We start from the raw sequence: 17,324 nt of genomic DNA on the forward strand, positions 1-17,324 counted from the left end.
AACATATTAAACATACTATACCAAACAATGGATAGGTGCATTCCAGTGCCTCATGGTACCCACTCTCCTTAGGATATGTTTGTTTTTTTGAATTTTCTGTTTAATTTTGAGCCAATAAATGGTTGTTTATTTCAATTAAATATGTAATTGCTTGTTCATATACTAATTTAGGATCTATCAGTGGGATATAACTTATAGATTCTCTTTCTTAATCTACCTTTATTTATTTTTTCTAAATGAAAAGGAAGCTTTTGTAAATTGAAAGCTCTTTTGGGCAGGGCCCTCTTCACCTCTTGTATCGGTTACTGATTGCTTTATATGTTACTCTGTATGTCCAATGTATGTAACCCACATATTGTACAGCGCTGCGGAATATGTTGGCGCTTTATAAATAAATGTTAATGTTAATACAAAAGCTTTTTGACCACTTGGTCATTAAGTGTCACAGGGTGGCTGTATCTATCTTTTGCCTCCTGGGGGCGCTGGATAGCACAATTAACAGTGATCTCCAACCAGTGGCTGTTCACAACAGCCTCCATAGATGTTGCTCACAGTGGCCCCAAATATGTGTCCATCTTTAAATTTTGGCTATCACAGCCCTTCTTTGATATTATCAAATATCTTTTTTCTTGCTTGTGTGACTCCCCAACAGTTTTTACATTTGGATGCGGCCTATATCTCAGACACACACACATGCAGGCATTAGCCTATATCACACACACACATGCAGGCACTATCCTATATCACACACACATGCAGGCACTAGCCTCTATAACACACACACATGCAGGCACTAGCCTCTATAACACACACACATGCAGGCACTAGCCTCTATAACACACACACATGCAGGCACTAGCCTCTATAACACACACACATGCAGGCACTAGCCTCTATAACACACACACATGCAGGCACTAGCCTCTATAACACACACACATGCAGGCACTGGCCTCTATAACACACAAATTCCAGCACTAACCTTTATTACACACATACAGATGATAGTTACTGAGCATAAGACTATTTATTTTATTAACAAAGTGCATTCTCCTTATTTTTTGTAATATTTTTTTAATGCATATTTGTAACTGGCACTGCTTTGTATTTCAGTGAAAGGCATCATAATTATAATGGAATATGGGCAGTGGCAGGCATTGAACATGCACAAATCATTTGACCAAAGCCCTTTCTGTACATAATGCGCAGCATCCCTCTTCTCTCAGCCATTTAATGCTCTGCAGAACCCACTCGACTGGATCTTTGTACTCTGCAAATTGCTAAGCAAAAAGAAACCCCTTATTCATTGGCTTTCCCTTACTCCTAATTGCCTTATTTTGGGAAAGCCATGAAAGAAGTCTGCCTGAGGCACTAAGTCCTGCGATTTATAATTTATCTCAAAGAGAAATCACTGTGTAGGCTGAACATAGCTCCCTGACTCTAACTAGGCACTGGCGCTGAATTGGCAGGAGGCCGATTGATCAAAGTTCTGCGTTGAAAATGTCAAGCGGGGGGGAACTGAGAAAACCAATACAGACTGATCGAATTAAAGGGACATGGGTCTGCTTTAGTAACATGCTATATTGCTCCTACCTGTCTATTATCATCTTAGACTCCTGGAGACCAGAGCCATGCCAAGGAGCTTTGGCACCCAAACTGTTTTCCCTGCTGTGGTACTAATACATTATTACCCCAACTTACACAGAAGAGGTGAGGAGAAACCATTAGTAGTTATTGATTTATTTGATTGAGACAACAGAACTGCAATAAACTATACTGCCCCCCTCCCTCTTCCCCAAAGGGTTGTGCCCTAGGTGCCTCTGCTGTTTACCCCTAGTTCCCGTCATGCTGGAGGCAATCTACTCCAAACTATTATATGGATTATGTAAGGGGAGTGGCAAGAATGCTGAGAAAGTTGCTTTCTTTGATACCTCATGTCTTTTTCTTTGCTGCCCATAGCATTTGGTAGACACAAAGTTCCCTTGCACTTCCTTGACACTTCTGCCTCTCACATCCTAAAGGACATGCCAAGGAAAACCTACATTCCACCCATGTACTGTGCCTTTAATATGCATCCCCGGCAGAAGCTTTGAATAAAGGGCTTACATGCTCAGAGTAAATAACTATAGCATGCTCAGAGTTAAAGGCTAATATTCTCAGATCACAGGATAAGTGGAATGTAAAGGCCTATAATAGAGCTATACCAAAGAATAAATAGCCTTCAGTGGCTTTGTAAAGCCCGGGCTGGATCATTCTCTCACTGAGGCAGTGGGTATGTCCAATGTCTCTTTACACCATGAACACACAGTAGGTTACTCACCGCATGAAGTGCTTCATTTTTGGTTCGTTAATGATCCAAGCAGAGAATATTCAGTGACTGTAACAGTAACAAATTTGTCCCAACAGAACCTAAAATGAGAGCTGAGAGAGAAATAAAGTTTTAAAATTCCCCAAAAATACATTTTGTGGTATATTCAACATTGCATCTCTATGTGACATGCTGGTGAGGTGGGCAGCAAGTGCATCTTTATCAAGATGGAGGCTGCAACCTGGGGAAACTGAGTAACCAAAGGCAACATTTTTATAGGTTTTGGGCAGTTGGGGAAGGGGAATTGTGTGCCACTTTGAACTAAAATATATCACAATAATTTTTCTTGTTCTTTGAATAACATATAGGGCCCTAGTTATAAACTTTCACATTTTTAATTGGGAAAAAAAGATTATTCTTCTGAATTTTCCATATCCCCACTTGTACATGCACGGCCAGTCTGGACAATATTCCTTATGGGAGGCCGAAGGCTCTCTCATTTCCTACGTGTCAAAAATGTTACCATAGTTACCAAAAATGACTGAGATTTCAGCAACGTTTTTGCTTTTTTCTTTGTTCTGAAACTGACTGCTGTTTTACATTTCTTTAATTTTAATGTCTTCTAAAAATCCACCAAAGTCCATCAAAAAATAATTTTGTTCCATTTTAAAGCAATATAAAAAGGACTCATGAAACCAGCGTCCATATAAATATTTTGAAATAGAAGGCAAATACGGCTGAGCACTATACATTTAAGAGGGACCTGTCACCTAGACCTGTATAAAAACCTGTATAATAAAAGTCCTTTTCAAATTAAACATAAAACCCAAATTCCTTTTTTTTTTATAAACACATTCATACCCATTATAAGGGCATTTACAAATCCCAGCTGTCAATCTTATATTGCCTGTCCCACCTCTATGCCTTCATGCTTTTGCCCCACCTCTATGCAGGCATAGAGGAGGGGCAGGCAATTACTTTCACTTTCTATTCAGTACTTCCTAGATGTCACTGCACTCCTCACATTTTCTCTTCCTCTTAACCATCTAATTGTGTAACCGGTGCATGGGCAAGGTCCCCCATTCTGGCACATAAACAAGATTTTGGCACAATGCAAAACTTGCCTTAATAAGAGAGTCCACAAAATGGCACCTGCCTGCCTGCTGTGATTGTGAATTCCAAGACTGGAGGACACAAAATGTAAATAACTTATCTATTGTAAGTAAAGTTTATTTTACTTGAAAAACAAAACCGAAAACAATTTGGAATTATTTCTTAGGGTGACAGGTCCCCTTTAAGTTTCACTCAGACCTCAGTATGGTGGATGTGATAAGTACATTAGGTTCAGTTTTAGAGACTAAAGGCCCCCATACACGGGCCGATAGAAGCTGCTATCGGTCCCTTGGACCGACTCGGCAGCTTATCTGCCCGTGTAGGGGCAGAAACGAGCGGGCTGGCCGACCGATATCTGGCCTGAAATTGGCCAGATATCGATCGGCCAGGTTAGAAAATCCAGTCGGATCGGGGACCGCATCGGCTTGTTGATGCGGTCCCCGAACCGACTGCCCCATTGCCGCCTACATAATCCGGTCGTTTGGCCCCAGGTGTATGGGGACCTTAAGAATGACCCATTGTGTGAAGAAATACATGTTGCTTTGCCATAAACTTTTGGTTGTGGACTTAGGAGCCTTTCACGTTGATTGGTTCCTCCATGTTCTGTTTTACTAATGGAAATAACTGAATCACCAGTCAGTTTAGATCAAATCAGTCAGTTCACATTAGAAAACATGTTTAGATCTTTTCTTACATGTAGAGCGTAAAAGGTTTTGCACTTGCTCTTGGGACCAAGGGCTGCCAATTCATTCTTACCAGCTGCACTTCCCTGCGGTTCTGCTTATTTCCTTTCAAATATAAAGAAGACAAATCTGCAAAGTTTTTTCTCTTCTGGGGTTTCAAGAATACAGACACCCCAGCTGTGCATAATATTTATTTTTGTGCAGCCAATAGTTTATGTTTGCCAAGGCTTTAGGTGGTACAACAGGATTACCCAATGGCACATACTACTAAAAAAGTATATGTATATGAAAATGGTTTATTTAGATGAAGCAGGGTTTTACATATGTTTTATGCGGGTATCATTTTTCTTTAACGGAACAGTTCAGTGTAAAAATGAAACTGGGTACAATAGACAGCGCAAAATAAAAAATATTTGTAATATAGTTAGGCAAAAATGTAATCTATAAAGGCTGGAGTGAGTGGATGTCTAACATAACGGGCAGAACTCTGCTTCCTCCTTTACAGTTTTCTAAGCTGTTAGCGGTCAGTAACCAATCAGTGACTTGAGGGGGGACCATATGGGACATAACTGTCAGTTAGTTTGCATTTGATTCTGTCCCATGTGGCCCCCCTAAAGTAACTAACTAACTAAGAGGTTAGAGAGCTAAAAGCAGGAAGTAGTGTTCTGGCTATTATGTTAAACATCTGCCCAATCCAGCCTTTATAGATTACATTTTTGCCTAACTAACAACATTACAAATGTTTTTTAGTCTGCGCTGTCTATTTTACACAGTTTCATTTTTACACTGAACTGTTCCTTTAAGGATTATTCCTATTAGCTTTATAGCTATCATGTACACCAGTGTCTCTACTAATAGGTAAAAGTCCTAGGTAAGAACTCTGAGGGAAAATCAGAATGATGAAGCGTAATCCAAACTAAATGGTATGGTATACAACAAGGTATAGGTGGAAAAAATCAGGCACTGTTCCTTTTACAAAGAGCAGGTTTGCAGCAGAAAATGATTGTATTTCTTTAAGATTGTGGTACAAAAGTACTGGCACCAAATTGACTTGTTTTACAGATTATCTACACGTTACATATATTTGTATCTTACATATATACATTGCCATTATAGATTCCCTGGTGGCCAGCCTGAAAAATTAGGCAAAATGCAAAAGCTATAAAACAATTAGAATTGCAAAAACTCTAACAATCAGAATGTCAGGATGAAAACGTTTTTTCTGTGCAATTACCTCAGGTGACCCAATTTCCATCCCAAGGGGCTGTCACGCAATAACAACTGCTCTGTGACATTAACTGGACAGATTTAGATTAGGACGAACATTTTCCATGCAAATTCTCAACGGACGCAGACACTGTCCTACTCAGATATGGTGAATTGCTTCTAAATGACTGTGATTTCTGTTCAGTGCCAAAGGCATTATTTATCGGAATAAAAATGACCTGAAGATTAGAAAAACCCATGCACGTTTTGTTATATAAAAGGGGAACTGAATGTTTAGTATGCCACATTTTTACAAATTATGTCAAATAATTGTTACTATACAGATTTCCTAATTAAAAGGATACTGTCATGATTTTTATGGTATACTTTTTTTTATTAAATTCTTGAACCAACAAATGTATTTGTAGCTGTAATATTGGTGTGTTGGCGCCATCTCAGTGCATTGTGCCTGAGTCTGAGCTTTCAGAAGGAGCCAGCGCTACACATTAGAACTGCTTTCAGCTAACCTATTGTTTCTCCTACTCCCATGTAACTGGAGGAGTCCCAAGCAGGACTTGGATTTCTTACTATTGAGTGCTATTCTGATACCTACTGGGAGCTGCTATCTTGCTCCCTTACCATTGTTCTGCTGATCAGCTGCTGGGAGGGGGAGATATCAGCAGCTCAGCAGTAAAGTGCCACTGAAGTTTATCAGAGAACAGGTCACATGGCTGTGGCTCTCAGGGAAATGAAGAATATGGCTAGCCCCATGTGATATCCTAAATTGGCTGCTTCGGCTGAAGGCCTGGAGCATGAGCACCCGGACCCACCTTAACCAAGGTTAAGATCTCTACCTCCATCACTATAGCTTTGATTCCTTTGTGCTTCTTGTTTATTGTCATGTCACAAGGAAGCAAGAAGCAGCCAATGATGCCCTGGCAGACAATAGCAGAGCAGAATGATCTGGAATATCTGACACAGGTAAAAGAACCTATATCGCAGCACTGCATAACTTGCTGGTGCTATATAAATAAATGATGAATCCTTTGCCCATTTTACCCTTGGTAGATAGCCTTTAATGATCATTCTTGTAAGTATAACTTCTTGTAACTATAACAAGTGTATTACTAACACTAGTACTAGTTACCAGGCATCACATTTGCACACACATGGTACAGGAACAAGAATATGATGGTCAGGGACAGTTTGTTTCTGTTCATCTGGCTCCATGGACAAGACATTATTTATATACATTACACGCCAATGCTGCTCTACTGAATGTGCTCCTCACTGGATGTAATTGAAGTGACAAAGAAAGATGAACACAAGGACCTGATTCCTACTGCACCACAAGAGTGACGGTTGGCGAGAGATGAGCAGGACTCATCTGTCTGAACATATAAACTTAGCCCCAATACAGACGCTCTTAAAGCTAACAGTCTTAAACATGCGGAAGGATGCTATTCACACTGTGAAACCTGTGGCTTGGGACCTAAAATGGTTCCCCGGGCCATCTGTTTTCAGGGCTTAATCCCCTTTAATAAACTCAAACTTTGTTCTCGTGAAAAACAATATGTAATATATAAATGGTTACAAATAAAAGAAAGTAGTGATCTCTCTCTCTCTCTCTCTCTCAATATATATATATATATAAAAATACCCCGTTTTGTAAAATATAGAGATATTATAAGTGTTTGAGGAGTTCCATGACATATACAGTGTATAAAATTCTTTAATAGGCTATTTATTATGATATAAACTATCTGTTGGTTAAGTATTCATTTTAGGGGTATAGTTTTCCTTTAAAAGAAAAGCTTTTCTAAGAAATGTTGGTATTTGTTAGGGCAACTCCTCTACCCAGGACCTTCAATGAGGGGATGCAAACGACCACCAAAGCAAATAGAGAGAACACCAAAAACCCATAAGAGGATTTTAAAGAAGAAGGAAAGGTATATGTAAATACAGCCATAAGCACTCACAGAAACGCTGCACTGAGTCCTCTGTCAAAAGATTTGTTGTCTATGTTTTCCTGTGCCAGAGACACGCAGCTCTCTCCTCTCTCCTGCTCGCCCCTCCCTCAAGAATGCTAAAAACTCACTCCCTCCCCCTTAGGAATGTGGATCTGAGCCAATCAGCAGGAAGCTTCCTCATAGTCTTAAACACTGAGCATGTACACTGGACTTGGTGCAGGAGTGAGGCATTATGGGAACTTTCTTTACAGAGCTCAGCATTTTTTTTTTCCTATGAGGCTTCTGATCATCTGAATGGGATAAACATGGGGAGACTTAAGGGCACTATTGAGAGAACTGAAGGTATGCCTGCAGCTTGAGATTAACTCTTTATTACCCTTTCCTTCTCCTTTAAAACCTGCTAAGTTCAACAGATGTATTGTTGACTGGTCATTTACAGCAATGTACAGTGTTGTAAAATAATAAATTAGTAAATACCCTTTACTGTCGCATTAAAATCTTCATGCGGTTCACTGGTACTGTAAAACTGGGACAAACACTATTTGTGGAATTTGCGGCAAACGGCTTCTTATACAGGGCTTTTTTACAGCAGCCTAGAAAAATATCATCACATGCAGCATAGCTGAGAGTGAAACCCTAGGGTACCCATTAATTATGTAGGTTGTTCACTCCTGGGAGACACACAGCGCTGATGAAGAACTGAAACATAATCACAGGTGGCAGGTACATGTAAAGCTTGTTCTAGTCACGTGCTAGTGATAACAAGCTAGCGTGGCTATTTTCTTTCTTGATATTACTGAAAAAATAAAATAATAATGTACCATATTGCTATTCAAGCACTTATGAGATCAGAGGTGTAAGTATATATACAACTGTCGCAGACAGGCCTGGCCCCATTTGTACCTTAAATACAGTGGTGTGGTCGGGGCCTTGGAGGCGGGACTGGTCACACCGGGCCCTCTCAAAAGATTTTTCTGCAGGGGGGCCCGGCACGACCAAGTTACGCCACTGTATGTAATCATCAACCGTTTCCTACTGGTTGAATAATGGTGGCACCATATGAATGTTAAGAAGGGAAATCTCTTTCGCTGGGATTTGCACATGATGGGCCAGGCAAGTTCACCTGTTCATCATAGCAAAAATCTAAGGGAAAGCCCAGATAGAATAACTTTTTTTAACAAGTCTCCATAATAACATTGTGCCCCATTGTGTACATAATGGCCTCTGCAGAGGCACACTCTTTTTTCTGGTCTGCTGGGCTAGAAGCATATATATTGGGCTGTATTTAGGTCCAGTGCTGCCCTAGGCATCTGACCTCAGCCAGCATCTTTCCCATCATCAATTGGTGCAGAGGTGTAAATAAAGCCCCTGAAGACCCCGCAATGCAGGGGGCCCAGGTAAAGAGGGACCCTGCTGCCACTGAAGCCTGTGGGGAACTTCTTGCAGCTCTTGCATCAACTGTAATAAAGTAAAGATGGTTGTGTGTTCCACTGTGTAATGCACAACCATCTTTGATTTTTTTTACTGTTTCAGAGAGGCAGAGAAAAACAAGCAGTGTTTGTGGTATTCTACGTGGGTGAGGTAATGCTCAATCTATCCATTTAATTAATTATTGTAATTGCAGGACTGGGGTTAATGAAGCGCTGACTGACCATTTCTGCAGTGAACTTATTAGCAAGTCTAGGGTTAATGGAGTGTTCCTTGACCACTTCTGCAGTGAACTTGCTGGCAAGTCTGGGGTTAATGGTGTGCCGCAGTATGTTGTGGAATGCTTAGGGCCACCATATGTCATGAAATGGCGGGGCCACTTTGTTTTTTAGTGCACTTCGTGCTGCCATTCCAAACACGCGAATGGGGGTGTTTTTGTAAAATAGCTGTGGTGTTTGTGGCCACAAAGTGGGTGTGACCTAAAATCTTTCACCATGCTACATGTGGTAAACCATTATTTGACCCTTGCTTATTTATTTTACATTTTGGGAGGTATAACTCTTCTAGCCAGAGTGTACTTTATTAGTCCTTTGAGGGGGAGAGGGCCCACCTTGTTTGTCTGCAAGTAGCCCCCGACCTCTAGTTACTTCACTGAATTGGTGGTCCCACAGTACAGTCTGCACAAGCACTGATCCTAAAGAAAGCCCCTTAGCTCTACCACCAGATTTAGCCAAAATGTTCAGTGGCAGGCTAGGGGTATTTTCATAAAGTGTTTTTTCACTATATAGGCCCTGGATGGCCACACTCCTAAAGCAGCCACCCTGGGCACAGGCCCTTCAGTGCCTAAACAGAAAGTACAGCACTAAATATATCTATATATATATATGGCCAAGGAATTAAGATAATTGTTCAGGAACAAATATCAGAGCTTAGTTGTCAGACTACAGACTTAGGCTTACAGAGCTAGCTCACATAATTTTGATAACATATTGTGATATTCATCATAATTTACTATCTATCTACTGTTTAATATTTAGGGTTTAAAAAAATAGCATTTAAATGGAAATTTAATATACACCTTCAGAGGAATGCTATTCCCTTCTATTTGTATCTATCAGAGTGGGGGGTTTGGGGCCATTGCAGGGAGACTTGGGACTGGCAGGAGCAGGCTGACAGTTTGATGGAGTATGTCCTGTTCCCATGGAGCCCTTCTTTGTCTCTCTGAAGGTAATTATCAATGCTTGGTATGTGCAGCAGCCCCAAACCAGAATACGTAGAGAAATGCATCAGAATTAAGCATGGAAAGACAGTGCATAATTCTCCTCAAAGGAATGGTAGCCTGCATCGCCTACTTCTCTGCATTCACGAGGCACCCCCAGCAATAATGATCATTCCCTCCCTTCCATGCAGACCCCTCTCTGTTCCATGTACCTATGTTCAACACTGGCATACACACATGCAACTACACGGTCTCCCCGTGTTTGCCTCCCCCCCTATAATTTGCTCCGTTGGCGGTATATGTTTAATTGATTCCCTGTCGCTTAGCGACGTAAGCTCAGGCCACATGTAAGGGAAATGAAAGGAAGAGAAGGGAGCTCAGGGTGCAACCAGCTGCTCACAGAATCACAATATATTCTTCATGCACACGTAACGGCCAAAATAAAGGAATCACTGAATGATGGCTGAGAAGTATAATGCAAAAACAAACAAGTGTCGCTTTTAAGTTCAAGATTATGTAGCATCATAAATGGATTTGTGGTCATTGTGTGTGTATTTTATACATATTTATTATATATAGGTTCCTGAATAGCCCTAAAGTCAGGCAGGATGTATAAGCCAGGGCTCAATAATAGTGACTGACCCCCTTCGGCAGTGTTGGACTTGGGTGTCAGGCACCCACTGGGGGTGGGTTTTGCCAGTAAAATACCAGCCAGGGCCAGAGCTGTGGCCACAAATCTACTGGCAATGTATTTGACAGTCAATTTGTCATTGCCTGTTCTGCCTCCATCCCAACCCCAATTTCTGTCCCTCTCCTTCCAATACCGATCTCCTCACAAACCCACCAAATTTAGCCCAGTCCGTCCCACACCGCCCCTTCCATGTTATCTCCCTGCCCCTTTTGTATCACAACCCTGCCTTATTTTTCCATGATAACCCTGCCCCTTACTGACCCACACCCTTCCCTATTCCCTGGACGGTAATTTTTGGTAAGAAAGTTGGCAACCCTAGCTACTGCCTGGGAGCCCCCCACCCCAGTCACAAGCTCCTACTATCCCCTTCCCTCCAGCGCCATGTACCCCCCTCTGCTATCAGGTGGGAGCGCCAGGGCATGCAGTTCAGTTTTAAATGAGTTTAAGCTCAAAAAAACACAAATCATGAAAAAAAAAATACGAACATAAGTAAATGCCTCCTTATGATACATGGAACACCAAGGGTTTGCTCCCCCGTGTATTTTGGAGCCAAAATTTACATGTATCTGCACCTCCTCCAATGGAAACACCTAGTATTTACCTAATGTTGTGCACCCATGTATAGGAATACTGCGCATATTGTAAAATACAGAACCTGCTATGGAATCCATAGGTAAGAAGCATACATAAAATAAGAACACACCAAAGTTTTTTTTTATGAAATACTTTGAATTAAATGTTAAATAAATGTTTAATTACAAATCAATATATTTAAAATATTAACACACAATCGGCACATAAGAGATCCCCTATGATTAAAGGGATTCTGTTATGATTTTTATGGGTCACTTTTTATTCTAAATTACACTGTTTACATAGCAAATAATTCACTCTACCATTTAAACTTTTATTCTTGAGCCAACAAATGTATTTTTTAAGCTGTAATATTGGTGTGTAGGTGCCATCTCAGTGCATTGTGCCTGAGTCTGAGCTTTCAGAAGGAGCCAGCGCTACACATTAGAACTGCTTTCAGGTAACCTATTGTTTCTCCTACTCCCATGTAACTGGAGGAGTCCCAAGCCGGACTTGGATTTCTTATTATTGAGTGCTATGCTGATACCTACTGGGAGCTGCTATCATGCTCCCTTCCCTTTCTTCTGCTGATCAGCTGCTGGGAGGGGGGGATATCACTCCAACTTGCAGCGCAGCAGTAAAGTGTGACTGAAGTTTATCAGAGCACAGGTCACATGGCTGTGACACCCGGGAAATGAAGAATATGGCTAGCCCCATGTGAAATTTCAAAATTAAATATAAAACAATCTGTTTGTGCTTTTGAAAAACAGATTACAATGCAGGATTCTGCTGGAGAAGCTCTATTAACTGATGGGTTTTGAAAAAAACGTGTTTTCCGATGACAGTATTGCTTTAAGCTAGTATATTTTAATACAATATAGCACAATACACAAAGCACCCACATGACTGCACTCATACCCTTGATATGCCAAATGTACGGCCCCCTGGTGAAAAACATAGTCCACCAAACCCAGACCCCCAACTTCTGACATATATGTATAGCCAGTACCATAGAAGGGGGGTAGGGGGAGGGCAGAAGAATAAAACACTGTACCAATAACTTTTCTGCATGTGCCCAATAAATGTTACTAGAATGAGGATACCCACCCAGAGCAACTAAACAGCCAACCATAGTTATAAGAGGTTATGATCTGATTTCCTGAAGGGAAGTCAGTACCCAGCACTACAGTATGCCCCCCACATATACCTCTGTTTCACTGGATATGGTATGCAGCAGAGTGGCTGCCATAAGGTGGCACCAAGTACTTTTAGGAATGCTGTTCCATTAAAGCTTTGTACCCAGTGACCCGGGCACACACAGCTCTGCTGCAATGCCGCGCTTGGCAGCTCCCGGGGAAGTGATTCACCGCTAAATGAGCTCTGCATCTAAGTTCTATTAGCAGACTGATAAAGCAGCAGCCGCTATGATTTGCCTTTTATTGCAGTTGACAAATATGGTAGGAAAGATCTATTTCCCTAGTCTGTCTTGTGCTGAGGCATTACCCAGAGCAGACTTAACCTGGCAGTTTTACTGGCAAAAAAAAGTGTGAACTGTACCAGTCACTCCAATCAGACCCCAGTTGCCCCATAATTCTGTAGATTATACAACAGGCAGGGGGCAGGTCCGGACTGGCAATCTGTGGGTTCTGGGAAATGCCAGAGGGGCTGCTGTAAGGTGCCATAGACAGTTACTCCTTGACAGGCTGTTGGGGGGCTATGTGCGCCTCTGTGTACTTGAAATGCCAGGGCCTATTTTGAATCCCAGTCTGGGCCTGGCACGGAGAATAAAAACAACTTGGAGGCTTCAACAGATCTTTTTAACTCTGGAACTTCCAAAAAGAACCTCACAAGTCACCTCTACATGGGGTACCTCAGGAGAGAAAATTCTACAATAAGATGGCAGTATGTCTATGAAGGTCATGATATACAGTATCTAGAAGAATTAAGTCTAAAACAACTTTAGTCTCAGGCCCCCTCCTCTGTTCAGGGATGGTTTTGCCAGCCTGGCAAAACCATCCCTGAACAGAGGAGGGGGCCTGAGTCACCGCTTGTAACCAACATACAATGGCGCGTTGACATCCTTACCCCAGCGGTTTGACAACAGTTCAAACTTCCAGTCATGTACTTTGAAGGATTAACACCTTCACTAATGAGAATCTTGGTACCATTGTGATTGGATCATACCTTCTTACACCTGTCAGTTTCAGCTAACACCTAACTGAACAAGTTCAGTGGAACCATTGTGATTGGATGCCTGTGACTGTACTACCATCAAGAGTTTAAATGCCGGGGAATTCCCTACCAGTCATTTGAACTGAAGAAGCCACTTGGATGAGTGGTGAAACATTTTCAAGAAAAACTCAGAAAAGTCCAGTTGTTTTAGACTTAATTCTTCTAGATACAATAAGATGGCAGATTTTAATATAAAATACACCCCTCTGACAGCTAAATCCCAGATTCTGGTTTATATACTTATTGCAGAAGACAAGCACCCTTGCCCTAAGCAAATGCTCTTTTTTTCCAGCCAGTTGCAGATATAACACAGCAGCCTTTTGATTGGTTGCCATGGGTGCAAATTTGCCCAGTGTTTATAAATGACCCCAACAGGTTCTGGATACAATACTTCAACAACAAAGGAGGGTCCATAAGTTAAACAATTCTATCTCTTACACTTAATTCATCAAAGTACGAGTTTGAATACCGAAACAGGTAAAATTCGGATTAGATATGATAATTTCTGATGATCAGACATGTCACAAAAATGCTTATGAAAAAATCGTAATAGTCACGATAATATGGTATTGGCGATCCAAAAGTCACAAAATTTTAGTATCCGAATGATCGTAAACGGCAGGAAAACCTTTGTGACTTTGATCCTTCTGTGCATGTTTTTGGAAGCCTCCCATAGGACTCAATGGCACTCTGCAGCTCCAACCCGGCCCAAGGAAAGTCTCCCATAGGGCTCAATGGCACTCTGCAGCTCCAACCCGGCCCAAGGAAAGTCTCCCATGGGGCTCAATGGCACGCTACAGCTCCAACCCGGCCCAAGGAAAGTCTCCCATAGGGCTCAATGGCACTCTGCAGCTCCAACCCGGCCCAAGGAAAGCCTCCCATAGGGCTCAATGGCACTCTGCAGCTCCAACCCGGCCCAAGGAAAGTCTCCCATAGGGCTCAATGGCACTCTGCAGCTCCAACCCGGCCCAAGGAAAGTCTCCCATAGGGCTCAATGGCACTCTGCAGCTCCAACCCGGCCCAAGGAAAGTCTCCCATAGGGCTCAATGGCACTCTACAGCTCCAACCCGGGCCAAGGAAAGTCTCCCATAGGGCTCAATGGCACTCTGCAGCTCCAACCTGGCCCAAGGAAAGTCTCCCATAGGGCTCAATGGCACTCTGCAGCTCCAACCCTGCCCAAGGAAAGTCTCCCATAGGGCTCAATGGCACTCTGCAGCTCCAACCCGGCCCAAGGAAAGTCTCCCATAGGGCTCAATGGCACTCTGCAGCTCCAACCTGGCCCAAGGAAAGTCTCCCATAGGGCTCAATGGCACTCTGCAGCTCCAACCCGGCCCAAGGAAAGTCTCCCATAGGGCTCAATGGCACTCTGCAGCTCCAACCCGGCCCAAGGAAAGTCTCCCATAGGGCTCAATGGCACTCTGCAGCTCCAACCCGGCCCAAGGAAAGTCTCCCATAGGCCAATGGCACTCTGCAGCTCCAACCCCAGCCCAAGGAAAGTCTCCCATAGGACTCAATGGCACTCTTGCAGCTCCAACCCGGCCCAAGGAAAGTCTCCCATAGGGCTCAATGGCACTCTGCAGTTCCAACACGGCCCAAGGAAAGTCTCCCATAGGCTCATGCCTCTGCAGCTCAACCGGCCCAAGGAAAGTCTCCCATAGGGCTCAATGGCAATCTGCAGCTCCAACCTGGCCCAAGGAAAGTCTCCCATAGGGCTCAATGGCACTCTGCAGCTCCAACCCGGCCCAAGGAAAGTCTCCCATAGGGCTCAATGGCACTCTGCAGCTCCAACCTGGCCCAAGGAATGTCTCCCATAGGGCTCAGTGCACTCTGCAGCTCCAACCCGGCCCAAGGAAAGTCTCCCATAGGGCTCAATGGCACTCTGCAGCTCCAACCCGGCCCAAGGAAAGTCTCCCATAGGGCTCAATGGCACTCTGCAGCTCCAACCTGGCCCAAGGAATGTCTCCCATAGGGCTCAATGGCACTCTGCAGCTCCAACCCGGCCCAAGGAAAGTCTCCCATAGGGCTCAATGGCACTCTGCAGCTCCAACTCGGCCCAAGGAAAGTCTCCCATAGGGCTCAATGGCACTCTGCAGCTCCAACCCGGCCCAAGGAAAGTCTCCCATAGGGCTCAATGGCACTCTGCAGCTCCAGCCTGGCCCAAGGAAAGTCATGATACCAATGCTTGAATGAATCCCAAACTTTCATACTCGTTGTGAAAAATATGAATTTGTTGCATAAAATTTGACGCAAAGTATGAAAAAGTTGCGCAAATTAACAAAAAAAACCACAGAAAATACGCACAGTACGAAAACTTAGAATAGAATAAAATTGATATATATATTAGAATAAAATATGAATTTTTCGTATTCTGAAACAATCGTACTTTGATAAATGTGCCCCTAAGGGACAGATTTGTCAAAATGTTCAATATTTAATATTTTTATGTTTTATACATAAAAACTCACCCACATTCTATTCATTCCTATGAGATTTTTAGAAATGTATTTATCAAATAGTGAACTCATTCACTCATTGATAAATATGCTTCTAAAAACCCCATAGGAACGTGTCGAACATGGGTGAGCTTTTATGCATTAAGCAGGTATGTCGAAAAATCTCACTACACCCGTATATTTCCCTGTCTCTTTAAGAGCGAGCAGTATCAGCCATTACCAGTGGAACGTATTATTGCAAATGCTCCTGCATCAGTGAATACATGCCATTCCTTTCCCGCACCATTTCATTTAACATCCCATAAACATCTGTGCTTACCAGCTTTCTGCTCATTCCTGGCTGATTTACCTGGAATCCTACCTCACGCTGAGTGTGATCAGTAGCAGCGCAGGCTGGGTGTACCACAGAAAAGAAGGTTGCCACACAGATATTTATTAAGATGGACACTAGCATAAATAAACAAAAACTGTAAAAACTGATTAGTAAATGATTTTCTATTATTTTGTCTCAGCCCAAAATATTTTTTTCACACTTTAGACCTCCCAACCATTGTGTCAGTAGCACATTGCAAGTTTCTGCTTCGTGCCTGGAAATCATCCAATTAGAAGAGGAGACATCTGTCAGTGACTGACAGCATCACTGTGTTTGGCTGCAGCCAGGAATAAGGGTTAGGCTGAGCAACTCACCCAGAAATTGTTAAACATTTAAACAACTGTGAGAAAATGTAATAATACCTAATGGTTTAACAGATGCGTTAAGCATTCTCTGAAGTTTAGTAGATTTTTACAATGGGTATATAAGCCCTCGAAACAAATTAATGTCAAATTGCTCAGAGATCTCTATAAGCAAAAGTAAACCTTTTTTCAAAAAAAAAAAAAAAATCTCTAAAATTACTCTGCACAGCCCCAGAATAACATACCTTTCTCCCTCCATCCATATTTATTTCATTTCTCTATTACAGCCAGTTCAACTACAGCTCTTTTACTGACTTCCTTGTCTAGTATAATGCTTTACCCCCTTTTGCTTTCTGAGCACTCCTTCTCTCTCCAACTATAATGACCTCAAAGCGGTGCCTACTGAGCATGCTGATTTGACTAATTGGCGCAGTGGCAGTGAGCATGGTGAGTAGGCACCTCTTTGAGGTTGTCATAGTTGGAAACAGAGGAGGGCTCAGAAAGCAAAAGGGCGGAGCTTCATGCTAGACAAGGAAGTCAGTGAAAGAGCTGCAGTTCAGCAGCTTGTACAAGATAAACAAAATAAATCTGCATCTGAAACAACAGCACTTCCAGTTGGCCAGCCACGGTCAGCAGAAAATTCAGTTTGTGAAGAGAGGAAAGTGATGTTGCACTGGTCACAAAATGAAGTTAGTGAGCAGAGAAGAGGTGCCAGGCATAGTCAGCTGTAAGCAGAGCAACATCACAAGACAGCTATAATCCCGCACCTCCTT

At 42.4% G+C, this 17,324-nt stretch overlaps 1 protein-coding gene across 4 annotated transcripts in view; it reads right to left on the reverse strand.

The window, feature by feature from the left end:
* The window catches only part of elmod1 (ELMO/CED-12 domain containing 1), a 52,635-nt gene that overhangs the window by 32,607 nt on the left and 2,704 nt on the right, over window positions 1–17,324 (reverse strand). For all 4 annotated transcript variants that reach the window (XM_012957258.3, XM_012957252.3, XM_012957253.3 and 1 more), the window contains 1 exon segment: window positions 2,321–2,421. In XM_012957258.3, the coding sequence (XP_012812712.1) occupies window positions 2,321–2,337 (17 nt within the window). In that variant the 5' untranslated portion in view covers window positions 2,338–2,421.

Source organism: Xenopus tropicalis, chromosome 2, assembly GCF_000004195.4.
Source record: "Xenopus tropicalis strain Nigerian chromosome 2, UCB_Xtro_10.0, whole genome shotgun sequence".
Lineage (NCBI taxonomy): Eukaryota > Metazoa > Chordata > Amphibia > Anura > Pipidae > Xenopus > Xenopus tropicalis.